Source organism: Mustela erminea, chromosome 1 (assembly GCF_009829155.1).
Source record: "Mustela erminea isolate mMusErm1 chromosome 1, mMusErm1.Pri, whole genome shotgun sequence".
Lineage (NCBI taxonomy): Eukaryota > Metazoa > Chordata > Mammalia > Carnivora > Mustelidae > Mustela > Mustela erminea.
In genome coordinates this window covers 158460790-158486197 of record NC_045614.1, presented here as the reverse complement: position 1 = coordinate 158486197, position 25408 = coordinate 158460790, and the positions used below count along the sequence as shown (strand labels likewise).

The window sequence follows — 25408 nt, the reverse complement described above, 5'->3', positions numbered from 1 at the left end:
GATTAAGTCTGAAGGTGGCAAAGCAGCAAATGAGTGAAGTCTCACCTGAATGCATTCACTTTCCAAGTGGAACAAGGTCATAGTATCGGTCATGCTGAGAATAGAGGGGCAAGATGGAATAGTAAGCCCAAGAAAAGTGAGAAAAATGGAAATCTGCAATATTCCGAATGGGAAACGAAAGCAGAGGAGAGAAACAAAGATTTTTCCGGCACTGTTTATATGCTATGTTCACATGTTAGGGGGGTGGAGGTGGAAGAAGAGGCAGATTGAATAGACAAAAAGGAGGCATAATTGATGACTCCTGGAGAAAGTGCTCAGCTTTACATACGGGGAGGGTAATCTTTTCCTCTGACATGAGAAGGAAGAAAGTGAAGGTTTCTGGACAAAGTCATGCACTCTGTAAATAATCTCTTGAGAGTCTTACGAACAAGGTGGAGAAATTTGGACTGGATGCAAAGGCTATTAAGTAGACAAATATCTCATTGAATCAATGCTGATTAATGGTTTGATGCCTGTATTTAGGAAGAATTCTATTTGCATGGCCAAGGATTCTGTCCTTGGCCCTGTCCTGTCAAGCTTTTTTTTTTTTTTTTAATTCAGTGCCTTGGATGAGACACATAAAGCTTGCTCATCAAATATGTGGATGACATGAAGCCAGAAGGGATAAAGATGACAGAAATATGGGATGACAGAATTAGGATCTAAAGAGTTATTGGCAGGGTGAAATAATTGGTTGAATCTAATAAGACCAAAATAAATAAAAATACATATGCAATATTTTACCCAGATGAAAAAATAAAACAAAAATCAACAATGGAACTAGACAGTTTCAGGAAGGTGTACGAGGTACTTAGTTAAGCAAGGTCACACATAAACAAATGTTTCGAAATGTCATTTGGAGTAAAATAAGTGATATGATACATGACCATATGAACTTTTGCAAACTAATTGTTGAATTTTCATGAATTTTGCAAGCTAGTTGTTAAACACAGTCACTATTAAAAATTAAACTACACAAATTTAAAATTAAGTAAATTATATTAAAAACAAATTAATAAATACTCAAAATGTATCATTTGGTTTGGTTTGTTTTTACTACTTACTGTCTAAACTGTGCAGATTATTTCTATTGTATCTATTTGCTGGGAACACTATATAATGCTGTTTTGCTGTGCATGTCTTCCCAGCTCTACAATCAGTGATGACACATTTGTAGCTTGAAATAGGACATGGTGAGAATATTTACACCATTGAAATGGGCAAAAGCTACAAATCATGTCTGCCTTACTCCTAACCCCTTGAGAGCCAGTTGTTAAACATTTACCAGCACACTCCTGAACAGGCTCACAGTTTAATGGTATGGTGGTGGGACACACATACACACAGATCTTACAGGTCTGTGATGTATTGATTGATATTGAACATCTAAAATTACGGCACTGATTTATTCCTTTCTCACTTCAAGGGTAATTATTAAGTAGGGATGCTACATTTTAAGGACTGTTGATAAATTATAGTATGTTAAAAGGAGGTAGGAGAAAGCCAGAATGAAAGGACTCAAAATCTTGTTAAATGAAAAATAGCTCAAGAGATGCTTGGTATGCAAAAGTCAGCGAGTATGGATGAGCTATATTTAAACACTTGCTGAAATAGTATGTGAAAGAGATATTACCCTAAGTGGCCTCAAGGTTTACAAACAGAACTAAAGGTGGGAAACAAATATCAATTTCTATAGGAACAAATAAGGACAATGAATAGGGACAACAAATATCCCAAGCATTCTCAAAAGTTAAAAAAATGAAAAGCTTTGGAAGTAACATACTTTTCTTCAAGCTCAGCGTGTTTTAACATTTGGTAACATCAAACAAGGACCTGGGCCAGATGACCTTATAGGTATCATCCAACCTTCTGGAATCTTTGAAGTTCAGGAACATTTAATGTAAATGACTAAAGATATGCCCAGTCTAGTTTCTGTGAAACCAATTACTTGAAGACTTATTAAGAGAGGTCCCATATCCTCATTTTCCTTCAGACCGTTAAACACATCCATTCAATGAAGGCCTCCAGAAGACAACAATATGCTAAAATGAGGGGAAAAGACTCCTTTAGGAGTGAGGATGAGATATTAGGAGTGAGGATGACAAAACCTGAATGAGAAACTCCCTCATCTTTTTTTTTTTTTTAAGATTTATTTGTTTATTTGACAGACAGAGATCACAAGTAGACAGAGAGGCAGGCAGAGAGAGAGGAGGAAGCAGGCTCCCTGCTGAGCAGAGAGCCCGAAGCGGGACTCGATCCCAGGACCCTGGGATCATGACCTGAGCCGAAGGCAGCGTCTTAACCCACTGAGCCACCCAGGCGCCCGAGAACTCCCTCATCTTAAAAAATTAAATAAAACTTGAGTCACTAGTTAGTTACAGGGACATAGACAAGATGACATTTTTGAGCTCCCATTTCAGTACCTCAAAATGGTGTGGACTGAAATGTAGTGCAATTATAGATGATCTGGGAGAAATAGTACATGCTAATTTTGCCTGGGAAAATCAGAGAGGTGTATTTCAAACAGCAGAGAATCTTAAAACTTGAATGGTGGAATTTTTTGTTGAATTTTAGAGAAGTTGGAGGCTTTGAGATGAAGGAAAGAATAGAGACTTGGAAATAGAAAGCCAAATAATCAGCAGAGCAATTTTGGAGGAGCTAACAGGTACTAGAGGGGATTTAAAGGAATACCAGATGAAAATTGTTGGAAATAAATATCCCAGAGCCTTAAGGACAGAGAATGGGGAAGTCTATTCAAGAAAATTCTGAGGACAGAGTACATTAGCCCCTCTAAGTATGTTTTGGATGGATTCACTAAGAAGAATTTTAATGTAAGGAAGAGTAGATTTGGATTTCAGACAGAAAAAGAGCAAAGTTGTGTAAGCACAAAAAGCTCAGTTCTAGACTTGGCAGAATCATGGACAGGGGAAAGGGAACAGTAGAAAAATAAAACAAGGGATTGTATTATAGGATGAGCTGCCCTGTTTGAATGAAGGTTGAAATTAATAATGTTTAAGTGAAATCTATCAATACTTCAAGTCAATGTGAGCAAATTAAATAATATGAAGCCATGTATCTGAAATTTCTCTTACTGTCCAACCACACGTTGTAGACTATACAACACCTTCCAAAGCCTATAGTCTATCAAAAATAGTAAAAGAGGTATCAGGAGACATGGGAGAGGATGAAAGGTGATGAATTTAGTAGTATAGTCTTTGGAGGACACCTCTCTGACTCCCCAACAGAGTGGCAGTTAACATTTAATGGAACGTAAATGGGGAGCCTCATGTTCGGACCCCACCAAGAGGGCTGCATTTTGTCACCTTCCCAAGCCATGTACACTCTAGAAGGAAGTTTAGAATGGGACAAATTCAGGATAGGAGTGAAGCTGGTGAGAAACAGCCATTCTGTATAGAATAAAAATCACAATTATGGATTAAAACAACTGGGGATCCTTAAAGTTAATGTTTGAAATTTAGTTTAAACAGCCTTCCTCCCTCTTTTTTTCCCCTTCTCACCTCCTTTTTTCCCTTTTTCTCTCTCTTTCTCCCACCTTCTTATTCTTCAACAAGGGTTTCTTGAAGACTTAATGGCTCTGTATCAGTACTAGAAACCAGAAGCAAATTTACAAAGAAGCTAGTTCAGCTTAAGTTTTAGGGCTCCCTACTCACATGGGCCATGAGCCACAGGTTTGTACATTGGTATAAAATTTGAAAGAGTCAGATATCTTAATAACAACCCATTCAACTTCTGTCTGTTTCTACTCAAACTTCCCCTCAACCACATTTCCCCTCAAGTCAGGTTGTGTTGAGTTGCTGTGGACAGTTCCCGGAACTAGGTAAGATGTGGTTGTATTGGTGTTACATTTAAATTGGATTTAATGGGATATATTTATGTTTCTTCTCAGGGTTTTTATGTACATAAAGTTGTTGCTAACGATTCATGGCTGCAAAGAATACAGGGAGCCAACTCACTGGGCATGGTCACCTGAAGTGCAGAACTAGAGGCTGAATTCAAATGCAAACATCACTTGGCTTATGTCATGTAGCGCCTGAGTCATGTGGTAAAGATGAGAAACAAGATTTGAAATGTATGAACCAAAATCCAGTCTGTGGGGAATTTTTCCAATCATCAGCTGTGTAAAATTTAATGTGAGAGAATCAATTTTTACCAAAGCCTAACCAAAACTGAAGTTTTTTTCTGTTAGGAATAAACTTGATAATGCCACATAATTAATAATTCATAATTTATAAATGTACCATGCATATTTTTTTTCCTCTTTCTGGAGCAACTATTTGGAATTTCTCAGAATTCCTGTGTTTTGTATTACCTCTTGTGCCCTTTACCAAAAACACATCTGTATGTGGAAGTCTCATGGTTTAAGCCCCACAACTATCAAGAATAAAAACAAATCCAGTCAGCTGTGTGAGAGGAAAGACTAGATTACCTTTCCATTCTCCTTCAGAATATAGCATTACAGAGTCATTGTTATACAAAGAGATGATGAAAAAACATGCAGACAAAAATGTAGGAATTATAGAGATGTGTTAGACATGTAGTTTTTTAAAATACTACATTTGTTCTTCCGAATTTTGTGGTATTTATGGTAAAAATCATTATATATATATAAATTCTTATTCCAAATAAATTATCCATTTTCATACTGAACTTGTATACTTTTTCTTAAGGAAGTCCCCCCTAAATCATAAAAGCTTTAAGTCCCATAAAACCCTCCTATACCCCTGCTAAAGACAGGAGAAACAAATTTTAAAAAGGCGGGGAGGGGCACAGTTGGTTAAGCCACTGCCTTCAGCTCAGGTTGTGATCCCTGAGTTTGGAGTTCGGGGATGGAGTACCACATTGAGTTCCCAGCTCCACGGGGAGTCTGCTTCTTCCTCTGACCTTCTCCCCTCTTGTGTTCTCACTCTCTCTCAAATAAATAAATAAATAAATAATCTTAAAAAAAAAAAAAAACAAAAAATCTAAAGCGTGCAGTCAGAGAAAGACAATTACCATATGATTTCATTCATATGTGGAATATAGGAAACAAAACAGATGAACATAGGGGAGGGGAAGGAAGAATAAAATATGATAAAAACAGAGGAAGGCAAACCCTAAGAGACTCTTGACTATAGGGAGTAAACTGAGGGTTGCTGGTGGGGGGTGGGGGATGGGTAACTGGGTGAGGGGCCTTAAGGAAGGCACTTGATGTAATGAATCACTAAATTCTACCCCTGAGACTAAAAAAAAAGAAAGAAAGAAAAAGAAAAGAAAAGTAAGTCACGGTTTTTGCCGTCTAGGAATACACATTGCAGGGAGGAGACAGGCTGGCAAATAAGCTATCACAAAACTTCAGGGGGAATAGAGAAGTATGAGAAACATTCTGTGGTTCTTTTCATGACCAATTCAAATGAAACTTTCATTTCAGCCCCCGATCCTGTGTTGGTGGTGGAGGTTTGTGTAACCTGATGGAATTTTTCACATCACCTGCTATTAATACACTCCCAAAGCCCCTGAGTTAGATCTGTTCGCTCAGGCAATCACAAGCTTCCTCAGGAGCTGCGTGGCGACTGAGTCTTGGCTTGTTGGCCACAGGTCTTCCATCTCCTCCGGTGCCACCAGCACAGCACAGGTCTCATCACTGAGATTCCTGTGTTCTGGGATATTGACTACTCACAGACTCAGATGGCCTCCAGTGCGCTGGAAGGAGAAACTATGAGGGGATTTGAGGCAAGTTCGGAACGATGGATTGAGATTGAGGGGGTCCTAAAAACCATCCAGGTCCTTGTCTGTCAGCAGGAAGCAGGATGAATTCTGGCGGTGAGGCCTTACCAAAATGCTATCAGCCTAATGAATGTGGTGACATCATTTCACAGAGGCTTGCCTCTCCCTGGATCCCAACGTAGCCACGTCTGCCTGGAAACCTTTGGCAGGCTCAGACAACTTCTGAATCTTCTTTCTTAAAATTTGATCCTGCGATACACTTGAAACGTGAAATGCTTCCTGAAAATGAATGCTTTCAGAACTGACTCATCACCTCCCTCACTGGACCAGCCCATTTTCTGGACCTCCTCATGCCTGGGTTTGGTATTTTCAGTCTCCAGGTTGCCCAGGCCCAATCTCCAAACCACTTTCAGTTCTCCCATTTTCTTCTTCCCCTAGGAGATTCTTCTGTGAGGTGAGTGAGACAAAACAGGGAGAGTATGATATACATGGTACCTGGAACATACTAGGCACTCAGCAAGTGACATTTCACTTTTTCTCCGCCTTTCCTCCCAGAACTAGGCATTAGAACAATTCCACGATTCTCTCACCAGGTCCCAGTGTGTCCTTCTCTCTATTCCATACTATACAATATTACCACAGGTGTTGTCTAAATTATCCTATAACAAACCTTATGTCTAATCCCCTGTAGGAGGTTGACTATCTAAATCCTAACCACTCCTTTCTACGAATGTGACCTTACTTGAATGAAGGATCTTTGCAGATAATTAATTTAAGGATCCTGAAATGAGATCATCCTGGATTTAGAATGGATCCTAGATTCAATGACAGTTGTCCTTATAAAAGAGGAAAAGATAGATGAAGGGAAGGCCCATGTGGAGATAGAGGCAGAGATTGGAGTGATGCATCTTCAGACCAAGGAATGCCAAGGACTGCCCACAACCACCAGAGACTAGGTGAAGGGTATGGAATGGATTCTCCCCCAGAGGCTCCAGAAAGAATTAATCCTGTCAACATTAAATTTCAACTCCCAGAAATGTGAAAGAATAAAATGTTTTTGAAGATTTATTTACCTCAGAGAGAGACAGATAGAAAGAGCACAAGTGGGGGGAGGGACAGAAGGAGATGAAGCAGCAGGCTCCTCACTGAACAGGGAGCCCAATGTGGGTCTCCATCCCAGGACCCTGAGATCATGACCTGAGCTGAAGGCAGATGCTTCACTGAATGAGTCACCCAGGTGCCCCTGAAACAATAGTTTTATGTTGTTAAGCACCCCCAGGTTTGTGGAAATTTGTATAGCAGTCCTAGGACACCCCATTTGCCCATCCGGATGTGGCCTGCCCTGCTAAATTTCTTTCTTATGACCACCCTGTACAACTGCCCCTCTTCTCCATATTGACAATCCCTTAATCATGCAGTGAGAGGTGGTACATTTTACCTTTTCCAATACGACCGCTTTCCTTTCTCTAAAACTCAACATGTCTTCTGTACTTGTCCAAATCCTAATCATGAAATGGAAGGTCAACCCTAGTCCACGGTGACTTCTCTTATGTTCTAAATTCTTATAACACATGTGTGACATTGAATCATGTTTTGTCCAAACAGCATTTGTTTCGTTTTTCACATGTATCTGTATCTCTTTGAGGGTGGGATGTTTTTGTAACACAGAAAATGTTGAATAAGTAAGTGATGTCCAAAAGTACTGATGGAGCATGCAGGTGTTATGGGCAGAACCGGGTCCTTCAAAAGACACACGTTGAAGCCCTAACTAGTACCTCACAATGGGACTGTATTTGGAGACAGTTTTTTGAAGAGGCAATTGAGGTTAAATGAGGTCATATGAGTGGGCTTTAACCCCATATGACTGATATATTTTAAGAAGAAGATATTTGGACACACAGAGACACTGGGAATTCAAGTGCATAGGACAACCATGTGAGAAGGCAGTAAAAGAGTGGCCATCTACAAAGCCATGGAGAGAGGCCTGGAATAGATACTTCCTGGAGAGCCCTCAGAGGAAACCAATCCTGCCATTGGACTTCCAGTTTCCAGAACAGTGAGAAAATAAATGTCTATTGTTTAAGCCACACAGTTTGTGGCATTTTGTTATGGCAGTCTTAGCACCAGAACACAGCAGGTAAAAAGCTAAGACTGAAAATCAAAAAAATAAACTCCTAAAAGGGGGAGTAAAAAGATGAACATATTTTCTACCTGCACTGCCGACGCTCTTCTCTCAAGTGCCAGTCTCATTCCTAAAATGACGTACTCTCTGATGGAGCCCTTCATAAAGCCCAGAGTCTTCCAGGTTTATTATGAAAACAATATCACTTTAGTATGAAGTTCAAAGAGATCTGAAAGTGGAACTGATACCTGACCTCCACCACTCTTCACCCTCTTCTAGAATGATGTTACTGCCTAATCTACAGGTAAGAAGTTACCTGACAGTCTCATGAGATGACATACCAATTAAAATTATATAAAGTTCAACCTTGGGGCTTAAGCCCAGGCATTTTCTGGGACTGGTTGTCAGAGGATGAGGATTAGTGGTTCCACAGAACAGTTGGCAGGTGGGTATCAGGACAATACTGATATTTTATTTTTTTATTATTTTATTTTTGTTGTTTTATTTTATTTTATTTTATTTTATTTTATTTTATTTTATTTTGTTTTATTTGCCAAGATCAGATCAGTGTGTGCTTTTCTCCTTCTCATTCTTTTACCATCCTATAACTTCCATTGCTCAGGATAAAAATGTATTGGAATTGATTCTATAATATTTAAATTGAACTTGGAATTCTGAGCTCACATCTGTAAAGTAATTTTAGAGTTAATTGACGGAAGGTAGTATGTCCGGAGGGCATTCAGAATGGCAAAGACCCCAAATACAGAGGCACCTGGGGGTGTTTGAAGTATATGATATTCGGTCAGAAGTATACAGAGGGCTTGCTGTTGAATGAGGGTATCAGCTTGTTCTCCATGGCTCTTGAGGTGAGGGCTGCGTCTGTTAGGTGGACCTTGCAGAATGCTGGTGTCCTTTCAACACAAAGACTTCCACTGCATCGTCTAATCCCCTAAGGACCAGAGGTAATGAGGTGGTAGAGGTCCATTCAATGCCATGTAGCTTAGTGGATAAGAGGGCTTTGGAGTCCTAGTTTTACCTCTTATTAGCCATGTGACCTAGGCTAGGTACTTAATTCACTTAGCTTTAGTATCCCTACCAAAATGGGATTAACAATCAACCTCCCTCATTTGGGTATTAGATGAAATAGTGCACGTCAACCACTGGAGAAACTGGTGCCAAGAGGGAGGTTTAATGTATTTAGTCACAGAGTTCATCCACGCCTATGCCTGGTTTTGAGCTCTAGTCTCTGCCTGACTTCATTATGTCACGATGTTTCCAAGGTCCCTTCCAAAAAATAAAAGGGAAAACAAGATATAATTGAGAGGGCGGAGGGGAGTGAATTGAAAAGGAAAGGACTTGGCCCCTTTCTACGGCCAACTTGGTTGGTAGTTGACAAAATGGTCTTATCAGTGAAGTGATGTATCTGTTTAAGCACCAAAAGAGGCCATTCCATTTCTTCTCCTTTGCCCCCAGTCCTCATCTCCTCAGTTTCCTTTCTTTTCCACTCTTCGGCCCCAGGCAGGCGGGTGGGACCATCATCACCCATAACTGGACTGTCTCTGATGGAGCTGGTTCTTACCCATTCTTTGTCCTCCTCTACCACTTCCAAGCAGAGAAGGTTGTTTTTGAAAGCAGACTCTGACTAGACTCATTATAACATCAAAAAAATATTAAACTCAGAGTTTAACTCTGTTTCCTAGCATAAAATATGAAAATCAAGAAGTAAATGGGAGTAAAAGAACAAGTAAGGAAGGATTTGAAGCAGGTCATGCTCAGAAAAACCTCTGGGGGTGATGTATAACCATCACCCCTTGGGTGTCTCTCTGAGATAGTCCATTCTGAGAAGGATGTACCTTAAATTTTGTTAAGATGTATTAAGCACCTATTAAGCTCAGTGATCCTGATAATATGTGCGATAATAAGCTGTCTGGTTGACACCTATTAACTAGGCTTGTGTCTGGGAGAGACTAGAAAGAAATGTGAGGTGTTTAATTGGGGATGTTTCCTGTCACTAAAGGACAACAAGAAACAGTTTGGTAAGTTCTTTGAGATATTTACTTTAAAATGCCATAAAAATTTCAGAAAAGTACAGTCTCTGAGGTAAAGCTAGTATGTAGTAAGAATGGCTCCATTCTAATATATGCTTTACATACATTATATTACTTGGTCCTCACAACTTGTTGGCATTATAATCCCTATTTGACAGATTAGAAAATTAGGTCAGAGAGGGTCATTAATATTCTCAAGATCACACAGTACCATACATCTAAAAATCATTTTACATACACTTTTTCTTAAAATATTTTCCTTTACTCAAATTATGAAAGAGCATAGAAGGAATTGAAGACATAGACATCACGTTATATGGTTTCTTCTTGTAACAATTAAGTTTTTAAACGTTTTAAGGATTTTATTTATCTATTTGAGAGAGAGAAAGAAAGGGAGAGACAGAACACAAGCCAAGGGGGAGTAGCAGAGGGAGAGGAAGAAGCAGACATCCCAGTGAACAGGGAACCTGAAGACATGGGGCTATCCCAGGACCCTGGACTCATGACCTGAGCTGAAGGCAGAGGCTTAACCAACTGAGCCACCCAGGCGCCCCTACTTTTATTCTTCTTGCCCAAACTATAAAATATCATTTTGGGTGCCATTAGTATCACAGACTTATTTTTCAAATGTGTTCCACTTTTTAAGTAAAATTAGTAGAAACCCCAATTTTCAAACAGGTGTGAGTGCATTAAAAACCACCATGTGATTTTAGATATGAATGCTGATTCCTAAACATTAGTTATCATTTTCTTACCTTACGTGCTTCAAATGTTTAAAATGCTACATATTCATGTGGATTTCTCAAGGATATTTGAGCATATATGAGATATGTTTTTTGTGCATATTCAAGCATATATATATATGTGTTTTAGATTATATGAAGACTGAGAACAGTATACATAAGTGTCTATTTACATATTACTTCATTTTTTGAGACAACGTAACCCTCACAATTATTAAATGCACATAAAATCTAAATAGCAAATATCACTTATATTGATACAAGTCTGACTATGGTGTCCTTTGCTCTTATATTATCGGAAAAGAGAAGAGTTAGTAAAGAAATACAAGCTTTCCTCAAGCCCCTCTTCCCTAAAACACATTCCATCCAATCTCCTGAACTGGCTGGAATATCCGTCTCTACCCCCACCCCACCATCCTCTCAATGCAGTGGGAAAGTCGGTGGGTAATTGGGTCCAGATTGGAGATGTTTAAATATTCATGAGGCTGGCAGGGGACTGGGAGGGGGTGACTGTTTAGAATAGGGGTGGGGGCTGGGGAAATGATTAGTCATTGAAAGCTAGTGAACAATTCTGAGAAAGAGAAAGGGAAGAAAAAGACAGACGGGGGGCAAAGGGGGAGAAAAGAGGGGTAGAGAGGGAAGAGGAGAGAGCCCGAGAGAGGGAGAGGGAGCGAGAGCGAGCGAGCATGTGCGATGAGCAGTAGCTGTGGACCTTACAGTTGCTGCTAACTGCCCTGGTGTGTGTGAGGGAGAGAGAGAGAGAGGGAGGGAGGGAGAGGGAGAGCGCGCTAGCGCGAGAGAGCGAGTGAGCAAGCGAGCAGAAAAGAGGTGGAGAGGGGGGGAATAAGAAAGAGAGAGGAGGAAGGAGAGAAGGCAGGAAGAAGGCAAGGGACGATACAACCATGCTGTGCTGTATGAGAAGAACCAAACAGGTAGAGCTAAAGATTTTTACTTCTTGCTGTTGTGAAATTACCAGACGACAATATTTCCCTGTAAAGGCAGGAAAAAAAAAATATTTTAACTGCTTCTGCTCTGCCCATGGTGCTCGCGTTTCCTTAGCATATGGTAACTGATGGTTGCATCCCAGCTTTTATTCCATTCTGTCTTTCATGCTCTGGTTGGGGAACGCTGCTACTAACTAGGATGAGGTTAGGAAAAAAATATATGCCTGTTTGGCTAGAAATAAGATTTGGGGGGTTCTTAGTGAATGCTTAGCGTTTTAGCTGTCTGGTTTTGCGGGTGTGGGTACAGAAAGGGGTGTGGGGAAAAGATGTGGACTCTACCTACAAGATGGGGAGGCAATCCTTTAAATTCTTTGCAAAAAGCGGGGTCGAAGGAATCCTATTCAGTAATGAGTGTTGCTTGTTCTGTCGTACAATTTTCTCACATGTGCTGCGGAAGAAGCCTTATTTCGTACATGCATGAGCTTTAAATGGGCGCAGGTATTAATGGAAAAACATGTGAGGATTTATTTATTTATTTTTCAATGAATGAATGAAACTGTGATTTGGAAGATTTTTTTTTTTTTTTAAAGGAGATTCTAAAGACAACTGGGGCTGGGGGAGAAACTGGCCGTGTGGAGGGGGAAAATCCCCTTCCCAAGATCGTAGCCGATTGTGCACCAGCTGGTCGGAGGAGAGGGTGGACCACGCCCCTAGGAGCTTTGGGTTCCGATGGGACGGGAAAAACGAGCCGAGTATTACCTGTTGGAAATCAGGTCTTTTCCCTTCTCCCTACCCTTGCACCTTTCCGGGGATTGTCAGTGACCGGAGATGGGCTAACATTTTGGATAATAAGCATGGTGACTCATTTTCATCAGAAGAGGGACACATACAAGCTTACCGAGAATCCGCGTCCCTCTCTCCCTCCCCCACTACCCAGGTTTCTCTTCTATTTCAAATTGCTCACTTATTTCTTGAAAGACATTTTAGAAACTTGATTGGGCTGAGGGTTGAGGAGGAATGACGAGTTCAGTATTCTGCAGCAACCGACAGTGCCCTGGCATTCTCCAAAGGAAGCTTTCAAACATTTATTGGAACATGTTTGAGTGATTTTGGCGAAGGTTAAAGAGAAAAATGGGTGTGAGATGTGGGTGAGTGTATGTGCGCGTGTGTGTGCATACTCGTGGGAGGGGAGGCAGGTCTTGGTCGAAAAAAGCGCTTTGCAGATTGATTGCCTTAGGGGTGGGGTGCAAGAGATAGGATTTGGGCATTATTCCTGTGCAGGTATTGGATATTGGGCAATTTGTAATACATTCGCTGAATCCGAAGGGGGTGGAGGGGAGCGCAGAAGAAACAGCCTGCCAGCTTTGCACATTTAGCCATCGCCCTGGAAGGAGGGGTGGGTGGTGATGAGATGAAAAAGGAGAGGAAGGGGAAGGGAAGCAGAAGCAGAGTACCAGAGCAGTGGATGTAAGGGATGGAGAGGCATGAGAAAAAAAAAAAAAATAAGTTAAAACAAACAAACAAACAAACAAATAAATAAAATTTTCAAAGCAGCAGACACCCCAGGGTTTTGTGTGTGGTGTGTGTAGAGGGTGTTTGAAAAAAAGCATGTGGGTTTTATGTGTACCACTTTCCTAAACTGCTATAGGGTTCCAGAGATTGATGCTTCCACGGGCTTATTTCTCAAACCAGGACATTTTCTTTCCTTGTCTTCCTTATTCTAATCCATAAATGCCATGGATACAGGTGGCTGGGTTAAGCACACTGTCAAGGAAACGTTCTGAGGTTACCCCACTGGTGAGCCGAGGAAATAAAATTTAGGAAGGCGGAGCCCTAAGGAAGCCAATGCTATTCATTAAAAAAGGTTTAATTTGGGATAGAAAACTATGCCGGTTTACAACTTTTTGCCACCCCATGTAGACACATATAAGTATACACACACCCCCTCCAACAAAAGAAACCAAGCATAATTTTAGAAAGGTAATTGAAGCTAAAAGAATTCCCTTCCCCAAAAGGGGGACAGCTGCCTTCGCTTGGGTTCTATCTCACTAACAGCCCCAAGCGTTCACGGTGATGTGCAAAGTGATACAGCTGAAATTGTGTGCTTAGGGAGTTGTAGCAATTCACATGTGAATGTGCAGAGCATTCGCATACTTCATGTACAACAGTCATGCATGTACTCTGCACAGATCCCACATGCCCGCATGTGGTTTAGCATAAATCATAGTCAAGAGAACTAAATGAAAGGTATGGAAATGATCATATTTGCCCATGCATTTGATACATGCGTACTTCTGTGTGAAATGGCCATGTGCCCTATTGAGTACTCCTGTGTCTCATTCACGTAAGTCAGGATTTAGGATAGCATTAAATCAGACAGAAGGAAATGGTGTGTTCAGGGCGTGGGCTCCACACTACACCGACTGGCATTTATATAGCGTGAGTACTTAAGTCTCACACAGGTTTCCTGCTTGTGGGTGAAATGATCCTCTATCGTTCAGGGCAGAACCCAGTTGTGTTTATCCTTCTGCCATCTAGTCATCATCCTAGTCCTTAGCAGGGAATAAAACAAGGGCAAAACCCTGCAAAGGTCTAAACTCTGCCACACCCATGAAATCCAGCAGAGACGTGGGAGGGGGCTGGAGGGACTGCACTTCCTTCCTCTTCCACTTGAGCGGCATAAAGAAGCAGTCTTGCTTGGATTTCTGAGTGGTAATACACGGCCAGGGGGTGAGAAGAAAGCGTTAATGATCTTTATTAGCCATTAATTACCACTATGGATTATTATAGCAGGAAGAAGAGAATGCAAGTGGGGTGGCGATGAGAACATGGTAAAAGAGTGGGCAAAGGGGAAATAAAATAAAAGAATCACTGAGATTTTACTGGTTTCTGATTTTCAAATATCTTGGGGCTAACTTTAAATAGCTTAATTACCATGCGTATTGCAGATGATGAAAAACTTGCAAGATGTGATCTGTGTCCACAAAGCCAGAACACTGAGGTGTTTCCTTTGTTTAAAGATAAGGATTTTAAATTGTAATCCAAGTGTAAAGAATAGCAGGGCAAGCGAGGAGCCCCTTCATCCCCCACTTCTCAACCCCACCAACATCTGCTTTTTTCCTCATAAAACAAATAATTCTCATCTGAGAGAGTGTGATCTGTGGTTTGGAATTCCAGCCTCACTGCACCGTTTCCCTTGCGGTGCTGGAAAGGTGTGGAAGGATGCCGCCTTGCTGCCCGGTGCAGATGATTCCTCCTAGTGATAAATCGGATTCCTCCTAAATCTCCCTGAGCCACACCCAGTGTCACCCAGGGACTAAGTGAATTAATTAAATGGAGGCATTCTACTTAAAATAATTGAAACTGTATTTTTTTTAAATGGTGATTTCTATGACACATTTCCAAATTTAAACAGAAGAAAAAAATCACTTAAGGGCTTTTTTTTTTTTTTTCCCTGCCAAATTATCTGGACTTGCAAAGAACCTTAGAAAATTCATGGTAAATCTAGAAATGAGTTCATATCTGGTGACTGTAATTCCTTCTAAACCATGCCTGGGTGCATACACAATGAGCCCAGCTCCCTCCGGCTGTCAGTGTGCAACCCCCCCCACCCCCCACCCCCAACACCCAGGCTGAGGCAAAGGGGATAAGAAAATGTAGGGTTAATTTTCTCTTTTGCTGAGTTGGCAAAACTACAGAAACCTCCTTTCATGTTTTAGACCAAAGGGCTGAGCTCCAGTTCACTGAGAGGGAGAGTAGCCTGGGTCTTCTTTGCCTCTACCATGGTGAAATTGTCAGTGATTGCCTGGGGTTGAGTAGTCCACATACTTGAGTTTTACCTGACCCCATAAAGAAGGCAGGGGTGTCTTCCAGTCAACAGGCGTGCATATAGATTAACCAAATGGCCCCCTATTTCTCATTGATAGAGTAAGACAAGTCTAAAATCATCCTCTGATATGAAAGGAACATTTCAGAGGATGTGCATATGCAGGTCATCTCCAGAGAAGATACAGCATCTAATTAGTTAATTAATTAATCTGTTAGATCACAGAGACATTCCGGCACCCGAGCATGTCTGTTATCAATCAAGAAAGTGACTGTGGGCAGCTCTGCCTTCGGAATTTCTGAAGTGCATTTGGATTGCCTCTGCACCACTGTATTGAAGTCTGTTTAACATTCTCTGAGGTGCTGGGAAGAGCACTGTGCTGAGAGTCCTCAGGTCACGCCACTTATTCATTCTGCGATCTTGAATGAATCACATAATACTGGGCTTCAGTTTCCTCCTATAAAATGAAGACTGAAAAACAAAACAAACAAACAAAACAACCAACCAAACAAAAACCCCACCTTGCTGACCCTAAAGGGCTTTGGTAGGGATCAAACAAAATTCATATGAAGACAAAAATCAATACAAATGTAAGAAAATTTTCTCTCCGAGTTGTGCGATGGGAGTCTCGGCTTGGGATTACCTGTTTGGCAGGACGGGTGCGCGCCTCCTGTCAGTGAGCGGTTCCTTCTGCTCAGGGGTGTTTACTTCTCCTTAGCACTTCTCCTTCACTTTTGCATTTACTTTAATGACTCTTCTGTTCTCATATTCTAAAAAAGACACCACCTCCAGTGACTGGTTTCCATCTTACTTGATATCTGTTTGGCATTTTGCGTTGTGGTCCATTCCTCTTCCTGAAATTCTTCCCTTGGCTCCCATGAGAGCTGCCTAGGGTCTCCTCCCTCTCAGATAAGCTTTTCTCAGTCTCCCTTGCTGACTTTTTCTCTCTCTTCCTCTCAAATATCAATTTTCTCTTGTTAATGATCTTGAGCCTCTTCTTTTCTCATTCGACACATTAATTCTAGGTGGTCTCCTCCATGTTGAAAGTTTTAACCACCAGGGTGATTCCCCAACCTGTAGACTAGGTATCTTTCCTTGGTGGCTGAATCATGAATATCACTAGGTCTAGGTATTTCAGAGACACTGAACTCCTTAGGTACAAAACTAGACTCAGTGTCTTTTGTATGGTACCATTTAGTCTTCCTCCAATTCCAACCCTTATACTATAACACCACCTATCCAGCTTCCAAGCTCTAGGGACCTGGGAGTAATCTAAAGGAAGTCCTTGCTTTCCTTCCTCACACCTAGATACTAAACTTTTTCATTCTAGGTTTAAAAAAAAAAAAAAAAAAAAAAAAAAGCTTTTGAATCCATCCTCTGCTTTCAACTCCATCACAAATAACCTGGTTCCGACTTTTGTTACCTCTCATCTGGACCAAGGCAGTAGCTTCTTGCTTGGACTTCCTATCTCCACCTCGCTCTCCAATTCTCCTTGCATAGAACACTACACTTACCTTTACCTAATGCAAATCTGGTCATATTATTTTCCTTGTTAAAATCCACAGTAGTCCCCTGTTAACTGTAAGCTAACATACAAAGTTTTTGCCATCGATGACATGATCTAGTCTTGCCTACTTTTCCAGTCCCGTCTTACCTGCTCCTCCAACCTGATGATACCCCATTTGTATTTCAGGCCTTGTTGCTTTTGCTCATACTGTATACTCTGCCCACAGGACACTTCCCTCTCTGGCTGGAAAATTCCCATTCCTTCTGTCAGCATTAGCTCTTTGAAGCTGTTCTTTACCTCCCTAAGTTAAGTTCCACTTTCTTTGCGACCATGCTCTATTTTGTAGCATCACTATTAAATCAGTTGTTATACTACATATTTATATAGCCCTTTTTTTTGTAAACTAGTATCTCTACTGTGAGCTGCTTGGGTGGAATCTTAATTTTTTCTCTCCTTTTAGGCCTATCACAATGTTCGGCACATATGGTAACTGGCTTTATCCGTGGATAATATGTTTCCTAAATAAATACACAGCCAGGTTGACAAACTTCCCATAAATTATGGAGTATCTAAATGCAGGCAACCACTAGTAGATTTTTGTTCAAACTATTGGCTTCAAATTTTGAGATGAAGCTAATCGTCACTGATTCTTATTATTAACATATAAATATGACAATCATCAGTTTTTAATGAAAGCGCATTCATTCACAAAATGAGCCCATTTATATTGTGGTTCTCCAAACTACTGTAACTGGTGCTACCTGGAAACCTCCCTTCAGTGTCCTCCTCCCCCAGCAACCCCACAAACTAGTTCTAGGTTAGACACATGGTTACAAGTCTTGGACTTCTGCTGCCCTTCCTTTAAGACTTCCGCAGTGCTTACACGTGATGCTTTGCTCCACAACCCTTCCAAATAGAATTTAACTCAATCTCTTGGTACTTACTTGATTTACCTCACTGATACACAAACTTCCAAAAATACATGAAGTGTTGGCTTGTGCCTCAGGGTCTGTGCTCAAGAATCAATTTCACCTTCACTTGGGTTTCTTTCCTTCCCACTGAAGCATCCAATTACTATTCCACAAAGGGAAATCTCTCATAGAGGTAAAAGGAGGTTGAGTGGTAAGTAGCCCCTCAAATGTCTGTTACATGAATGAGAATCAGATCAACTTTATCTTTCTTACATTTGAATGGACTGAAGGGATTTGGATTCTGAAATAGGCCTATTGTGGTTAATATAGGGCAAATTGCAACCACAGCTCTCCATGAAAATGCTCTTTGCCAGACTCTACGTGGTGTATTTTCTCTGACTGAGTTGGCGTGGCCTTGAGAAGAGCAGTAAGACAAAATGGTTTATAGGTTAAGTTTGTCTTCAACCACTAAAGTTGGGTAATGTTTTCCATCTCCACACCTTTATTCCATATCTTGCTCATCGTTCTCAATCTCTTTCAATCTCTTTCTTTGAGTTTTTCTTTTTTTCCCTTCTCAGGTCCAGGGAGAGTTTTCTGATTATGTAAGACCAGCCTATGCTAGTGTTTGAGGCATGAGGCTATGAAAAGAGAACTTAAAAAAAAAAAAAAAAAAAAAAAAAGGGCTCCTTCCAACTTTCCAAAGAGGTGTTTTAGACAAAATTGATACTTTAAGCTATGTCTAGCACATAGTAGCTTCTCAATAAAAAATGTTCACTGAAGGAATAAAAGTAGGAAAGGAGAAGGGGCCCCTGGGTGGCTCAGCTGATTGAACTTCCGACTCTTGGTTTCAGCTCAGGTCATGATCACAGGGTCCTGAGACTGAGCCCAGGTTAGGGCTTCCCACTCATCAGGGAGTTTTCTTCTTTCTTTCTCCCTCTGCCCTTGCCCCTGCTCGTTTGTGCTCTCTCTCTTTTTCTCTCTCTCTCTCTAAAATAAAAAATTAAATAAAATCTTAAAAAAAAAAAAGTAGAAAGGGAGAGATCATCATAACGGATAATGGGCCATTAGGGAAGATGTTTTGGAGCAAACTATTCCTGTGAGCTTATTCAAAGCTGGCTTTGTGTAAATGCATACTCAATTCGATTGGACCTCCTCACAAGATGGTTGTGGTCAAAGTTAGAATTCTCTTTCCTGTCTGCTGAGATCAGAGTGCCACACTTGCAGAGAGTTCTGGTTATAGTACGGGAGTGTGACCCTCCAGATTTCCTATCCTTAATTATTTACAGATCTTATTCTTTTAGATGTTCTTTGTTTAATGTCCTGTTTCATGTCTTTGTAGTGAGATAAACCCTTCCCCAGAGTTCTAGACCTGGCTCTGCCAATTGCTTGTCGTGTGACCTTGGGTAAGTAACTTAATCTTTCTGAGCCTCAGTTTATCCATCCATAAAAAGAACACCCCATATTTTGACTTGCCTTTTACTAGGTTGCTGTAAGTTTCAAATAAAGTGAAAAAAAAAAATAAAAGTGTTTTGCAAACAATGTGTTTCTCAAGTGTAAGATATTATTAACTGAGGAATTCCACATACTGAAACGCAAAGTGTTCATGGTTCTATGTAAAGAAGTACCCTCGCTTTCTGTATAAAATACACATAGATATGTGTATTTTATACATATATTCACATTCCCACCTCTCCTTATTCTCTACAGAATAAATAGTAACCAAGCTAATGGATGGGAGCATAGTATAGCTTTATCATTTCCTTGAAAAACTTTAGTGGCAGAATTTAAATAAGCCAATGTTCAAACTGTCATTCAACTCCAAGGGTCAGCTCAAATGCATTTAGAAATCTCCACTATTTTTCTTTTTATCTTTTTCTGTTTAAGTCTTTCCTTCCATTTAGATTTCTTCTCTTCTGCATTAGCTGAACTGGCTGCTTCTCCCCCATCCCCATCCCCACCCCCACCTCACTTCTAAACCAGGTTCTCAGCACTCAGATTACCAGGCATGCTGTGCTCACATTCATCACATGAGGGCCCAGTCAGGCAGAAGAATAGGAATGTGGGGCCGCGACTGACAATGGGGATGAACCCTGATTGGTGGAAAGCAGCATTCAAAGATTATCACCTGAGCATCATTTTGATAACAATTTAAAGGTTCCTCGATGCATCAGGAGTTAACCTTGATCAGAAGAAGTGCAACAGGAGTTAACCTTGATCAGAAGAAGCGATACGCTATCCTGAACCTTTTCCAACCCAACTCTAACGCCATACATAATCTTCTAAACTCTCAGGATCTCTACAAAGGACATTTCAGTTCTCCTGTGTCCCTGATTGATAGACATAAACTACCAATTTAATAAAAACAAATTTATCAAAGTCTCATATAGACAGTAGAATTTTGCAACCTAAATAATTTGATTTTTAATATACAGATAATATTTGAAAATATTTTAAAGTGTAGTAACTGGATCTAGCTTGTCCAGGAGATTCTGTTTATCCTAGAAGTAAAAGTCTAACATAGGAAAATTAATATCATGTTTCTTTTGGAAAATCTTTCATACGTCAGGCTTATATAGAATTTAATAGAAAGGCATATTAACTAGAAATTTCAAAATAAGCTGGTGTCCAGAGAAAACAATCATATATATTTTTTAAAAGATTTTGTTTATTTATTTGAGAGAGAGAGACAATGAGAGAGAGCATGAGCAAGGAGAAGGTCAGAGGAAGAAGCAGACTCCCCATGGAGCTGGGAGCCTGATGCCAGACTCCATCCCGGGTCTCCGGGATCATGACCTGAGCCAAAGGCAGTCGTCCAACCAACTGAGCCACCCAGGTGTCCCAACAATCATATATTTGATTATGTTTAGAGTTTATTAAGGGTCAGTATCACTCCTTAATCCCTCACTCTCACCACTTCTCTCTCTCTGTCTCTGTCTCTCAGTCTCTCTCTCTGTTTCTCTTTTTCTCTCTCTCTCTCTACACACACACACACACACCTATTATTTATGTGTATTTTGATGGGGTATAAGTAATGGAAACCAACTTTAAATCTATAAAAGGAACTTCTCAAAGGGAAACTAGATATCACACAAAATTAAGAAATTGAATAGCCACGCTTATAGAAGCCAGAGTCAAAGTGGGAACCTCAAGAGAGGAATTCATAGACTCTATTTCTGGAGACCTGAATTTCAAAGACTCAGTTACTAATATCCTTAGCTTTTGTATCTCACAATTCAAAATTCTAAGTGAGAGATGAATATATGTGTGTGAGTGAGTGTGTGTGTGATCTGTTCATATTCAAAGAGAGAGAGGATACAGAGAAAGAACTAGAATGAATGAATCTGATTGGTTCTTCTTGGATCAGCTAGTTACCAATAGACCAATGATCTCTGATGCGCAGAAGGGCCAAGTCACACTCCAGACACAATTTCTGGAGGCCCACACTTGTGAATTTAGTAAGAGAGTAAATTGGCTGAGAAGGAGTCTCCTGTATATATATATATATATATGTATATGTGTATAATAGGGTAGCTAACCAGATCAGGAGGCACTTACCTCAGATGTGGTGGACACTAATTTTTCCCATTGGTTGCTTTTAATTTTTCCTGTATTGCGTATTCCTATTATTGGTAGGGTTATCACCTTGATGATTCAAAAAGGAAGCAGTAATCACACAGACAACTGATCCCATAAAAAAGAAAGGTTAGGGCAAATCTTCACACCTGGAATTGATAAGCGCTGGGTTTTCAAGGTCTTCTTGGAACTGAACTCTGGCAGGTACTATCTGTCTAAGAGGAATACTAGTCACAATGTAATCTTGCTAATTTCATGCAGGGTAGCTTTGCTCTAGTTTTTATTTTTTATTTTTTGGGATCCATTTCTGCAAAAGGATGGGCAATAATGGGTGTAAAACATCTCCCTTGGATTTATATCAGAGAAATGCTACCCCTTGATATTAGTCATCTCATTTTGAATGTCCTTGAATTAATTCCAGCAATAATCATCATATTTATCTATTTTTAGCAAATTGGCACTTTCTAAAATATTGAGCTGTTGTCTCCATATGCACCAGTTTGCTCTAAATGTAGAATTTGGGTAATTAGCCTTACATCCATTATTTATAATCTCAGTTCCAATAACTATTCAGAAAATGTTATTTTTAAATGAGAATTTGAAAGACCCTAAGATCGTTCCATTAATGACCATATAAAAGAACTAGATGAGGAAAATAAAAAATAAATTAATTAAATGATCTCCAAAGGTTAAGCAAAAATGGGCTGCTTCAGAATCTAAATCTAAATGGATTCAGAATCCAGTAGCACAACTGGTCTAGGAACTGGCCTAGAGTAGGAGCTGTTAGAATGCAAATTCTCTTCTCAGTCTTTGTTTTGGTTCAGAAACCAACTTACCTGCTTGAGGTATAAGATGAGAAGTAAAATCTAATTACCAAACCAGGTTCCTAACAGCTATTCCAAAGATGCCTTCCACAGTTCCATCTAAACTCCAGTAGAGGCAATTGTCTCCATTATTTACCTCCCCACCCCGCCAATCAAAACAGGATTTCTTTAAAAAGAAAATTCTCAATTTCTAATAATCAACTTGCAGTTAAATTTCTAGGTACATGTCCTATTGAGGGCTGCACGATTTGGCTATCCAGACACTCACATGTAGGGTTCTAGTGGAGGAAGGGTAATAGGCATTGGGTATGATTTGGTGGACAATGCATGGAAGGTTCTTTCTCTTTAATAAAATCACTTTTAACAAGGTGTAATTTTATTTGAGAAATGTAAAGTAATTGTGAGACTTTATAAGTGACCCATCATCAACTTCCCCATTTCATCTTTACCCAGGCATTTGGAGAATTTTTTCTTCCAAAGTTTTATTGGATTGTTTCTAAAAACTTCTGAGATTTTCAAAAGGAAGGAGAGCATGATATCATCTCCTTTAAAAAAAAAAAAAGTCGCTTTTTCTTTAGTTGGATCCGACGTGGGGGTTTGGTTTGTTCAAAGGTATTTTGTTCTGAAGAGTACCTTTTGCGATCTTCCCTTCACCTTGCCTTTCAAGGACTTGTTTACTCACATCACTTGGGAAAGCTACTCTGGAGAAATCAGGTTGGTATTTAGTATTCATTTGAATAAGTTTTTCATGCTAATATAAATTCAGTGTTCCTCATGGCTTTGATTGCCTTTGATTGAAAGACACTGGGGTGATAGCTTTTGATAACTCAGCCAGATTTGTGCTCCATACTGAGAGCTGTATAGAAAACATGAAGACTTAGTTTCTTGCATATTCTTTCTTCCATCTTGAAGTTCATGCCTTACACCTCTGGGGTGAAACCAGGATAGAGGAGGAAATGAAGATTACTATGATTGAAAAGGGAGGAGGAGCTATAAAACAGAATTACTCAGTTTGGAACTGGGCCATAACCCTTTAGTAAAAACTGTCATGGGAACTTTAATGACCACAGATGGCTCCGACTTCAGATGGCTTCTGAACTTCAGCTGGAAGATTCAATAAGCCCACAGTAAGACCAAGAACATGTGTCTTCAGGAAAGAATCTAGGAAGTTTGGGCATTAGTATACTTAAGTATGTTCAAGCACATTAAGGACCAAATTCAGGTTTATCCTCACTTATGTGGGAAGAAACTACTGATTCTTTTCTCCTACTTTTTTTTTTTTTTAAGATTTAATTTATTTGAGAGAGAGCGAGCAAGAGAGAGCCAGACCATGTGCAGGGGGAGGAGCAGAAGGAGAGGGAGAAGCAGGGTCTCCGCTAAGCAGGGAGCCCGACACTGGGCTTGATCCCCGGACCCTGGGATCATGACCTGAGCCCAAGGCAGATGCTTAACAACTGAGCCACCCAGGCACCCAAAACTTGATTCTTGACTTACAAATGCCAATTTTGTCATCAGAGGTATTGTCCTATTTTATGCAAGACTATATCTTTCAATACTTACGGGTTTTTCTGCAAGCCTCTCCAATTCTATGTTATCATTAGTAACATTGGAAACTGGCTCATGAACAAACTGAAAATTATTAAACATATTTTATCAATATTGTTTGACGGAACTTGGGTATATTGTAAAAATCCATCCATAAAGAACCAAAGTATAAGAACCATAGGAAAACCAATAGAAAATTTAATTTTCTTTTAATCAAGATTTTCAGATACTAGAAATCTTTTTTCTTTTTATTCTTTTTTAGTGCCTCAGAAATTCTCATGTTAAATTATCTTCTCCCTAGATTAGAGCTCTGACCCCTCTACTCTTGATAATGTCTTTGAGAGATAACAGCACATTCCCAGTTTCCCAGCTCATAACCTGGGAATAACTGATTAATCTTCCTTCCCTCACAAAAGCCAAAATATCAGGTACTAAATTCTACTTGCGGTATCTTTCACATCTGTCCTTTCCTTCTTCTGCTAGCCTTTTTCAGCCAGCAATCTAAAAGACAACCAAGAGCTAAGGCCCATGATTATACATAATGAATTAACCTCTTTCCTGTGCATCTAGACGGGTACTAGAAATACAACATCCTTGTGAGAATGGAGAAGATCATGACTCAAGGCATTTATTTATGTTTTGTGGTTCACATGAGAAGCCTCAGGTGAGAAAGGCTGGAGAGTCACCAAAATTCCTTGCTTTTGGCATTGACTTTGCATACTACCTGTTGGTTAATCTTATATTTCACTCCCCTTTTTCTCCAAAATGTTAACGGTGTATTTTTTTGTTTACAGAGTCAATTCCAATGTATTTATTTATGATCGTTTTTAAGGGCTACTCAGAATCCAGAACCAATCTCCTATTCTTGCCTTACCTTCTACTCCTTCTGCCATTGATTAGGCTTGTGGATTTAAACAAATTTAATCTTTCTTGATTGTCATCTCCTTTAATACAAAACAAGAATATAAGATTAAGTTGTGTCTAAGGCCTTCCAACTTACAAAATAACATGTTCTGTAGCTAAGCTGATCCCCTGCTTTGGCATCCTGTTCCAGCCTGACTTAATATGACTTTAAGTATTCATTCACTTATACTTTTGTTCACTGTCATTCCCACTACTTGCTAAGACCCCTTTCTGCCTACTTCAGTCCCACTGAATCTGAGTCCTAAACCAAGAGTTATCTCATTTTGATGGCCTTTCTGACTATCACAGTTCTCTGTGACTTCTTCCCCTCTTAGATCTTCAGTAGCATATACCACCTGTCTTCCACATTAAACAGAGCTTCACTGAATTGGCCATGTGCATTTATATGTACCTGATTTCTCCCAACTAGTTACAAACTCTTTGAAGGTAAGTTATCAAATTCAGTGTCTAGTTCAAGAAACACATACCGATTGACATCTTGATATCTCCTCTTCCATAGCTCTGCATTAGACTCTGAGGCAGTATAAAATACTAACAGAAGTCTCAGTAAACTCTGGGAAAGACAAGTGGAACTATCTGATCTTGCTGGGACATCTGAAACCATGAAACATGTCTTCTCTCTTGAATATCTTTACTTTCTTGGCTTCCATAATGCCTGTTTTAGCTGATTTTTCCTCT

The 25408-nt window shown here is 40.0% G+C and overlaps 1 protein-coding gene across 1 annotated transcript in view; it reads left to right on the top strand.

Annotated features, from left to right (window-relative positions):
- Positions 1-11320: 11320 nt before the first annotated feature.
- Positions 11321-25408, top strand: part of GAP43 (growth associated protein 43) — a 102217-nt gene continuing 88129 nt past the window's right edge. The window contains exon 1 of the mRNA XM_032348188.1: positions 11321-11608. Within this exon, the coding sequence (XP_032204079.1) occupies positions 11579-11608 (30 nt within the window). The 5' untranslated portion in view covers positions 11321-11578. The remainder of the gene's footprint in view (positions 11609-25408) is intronic.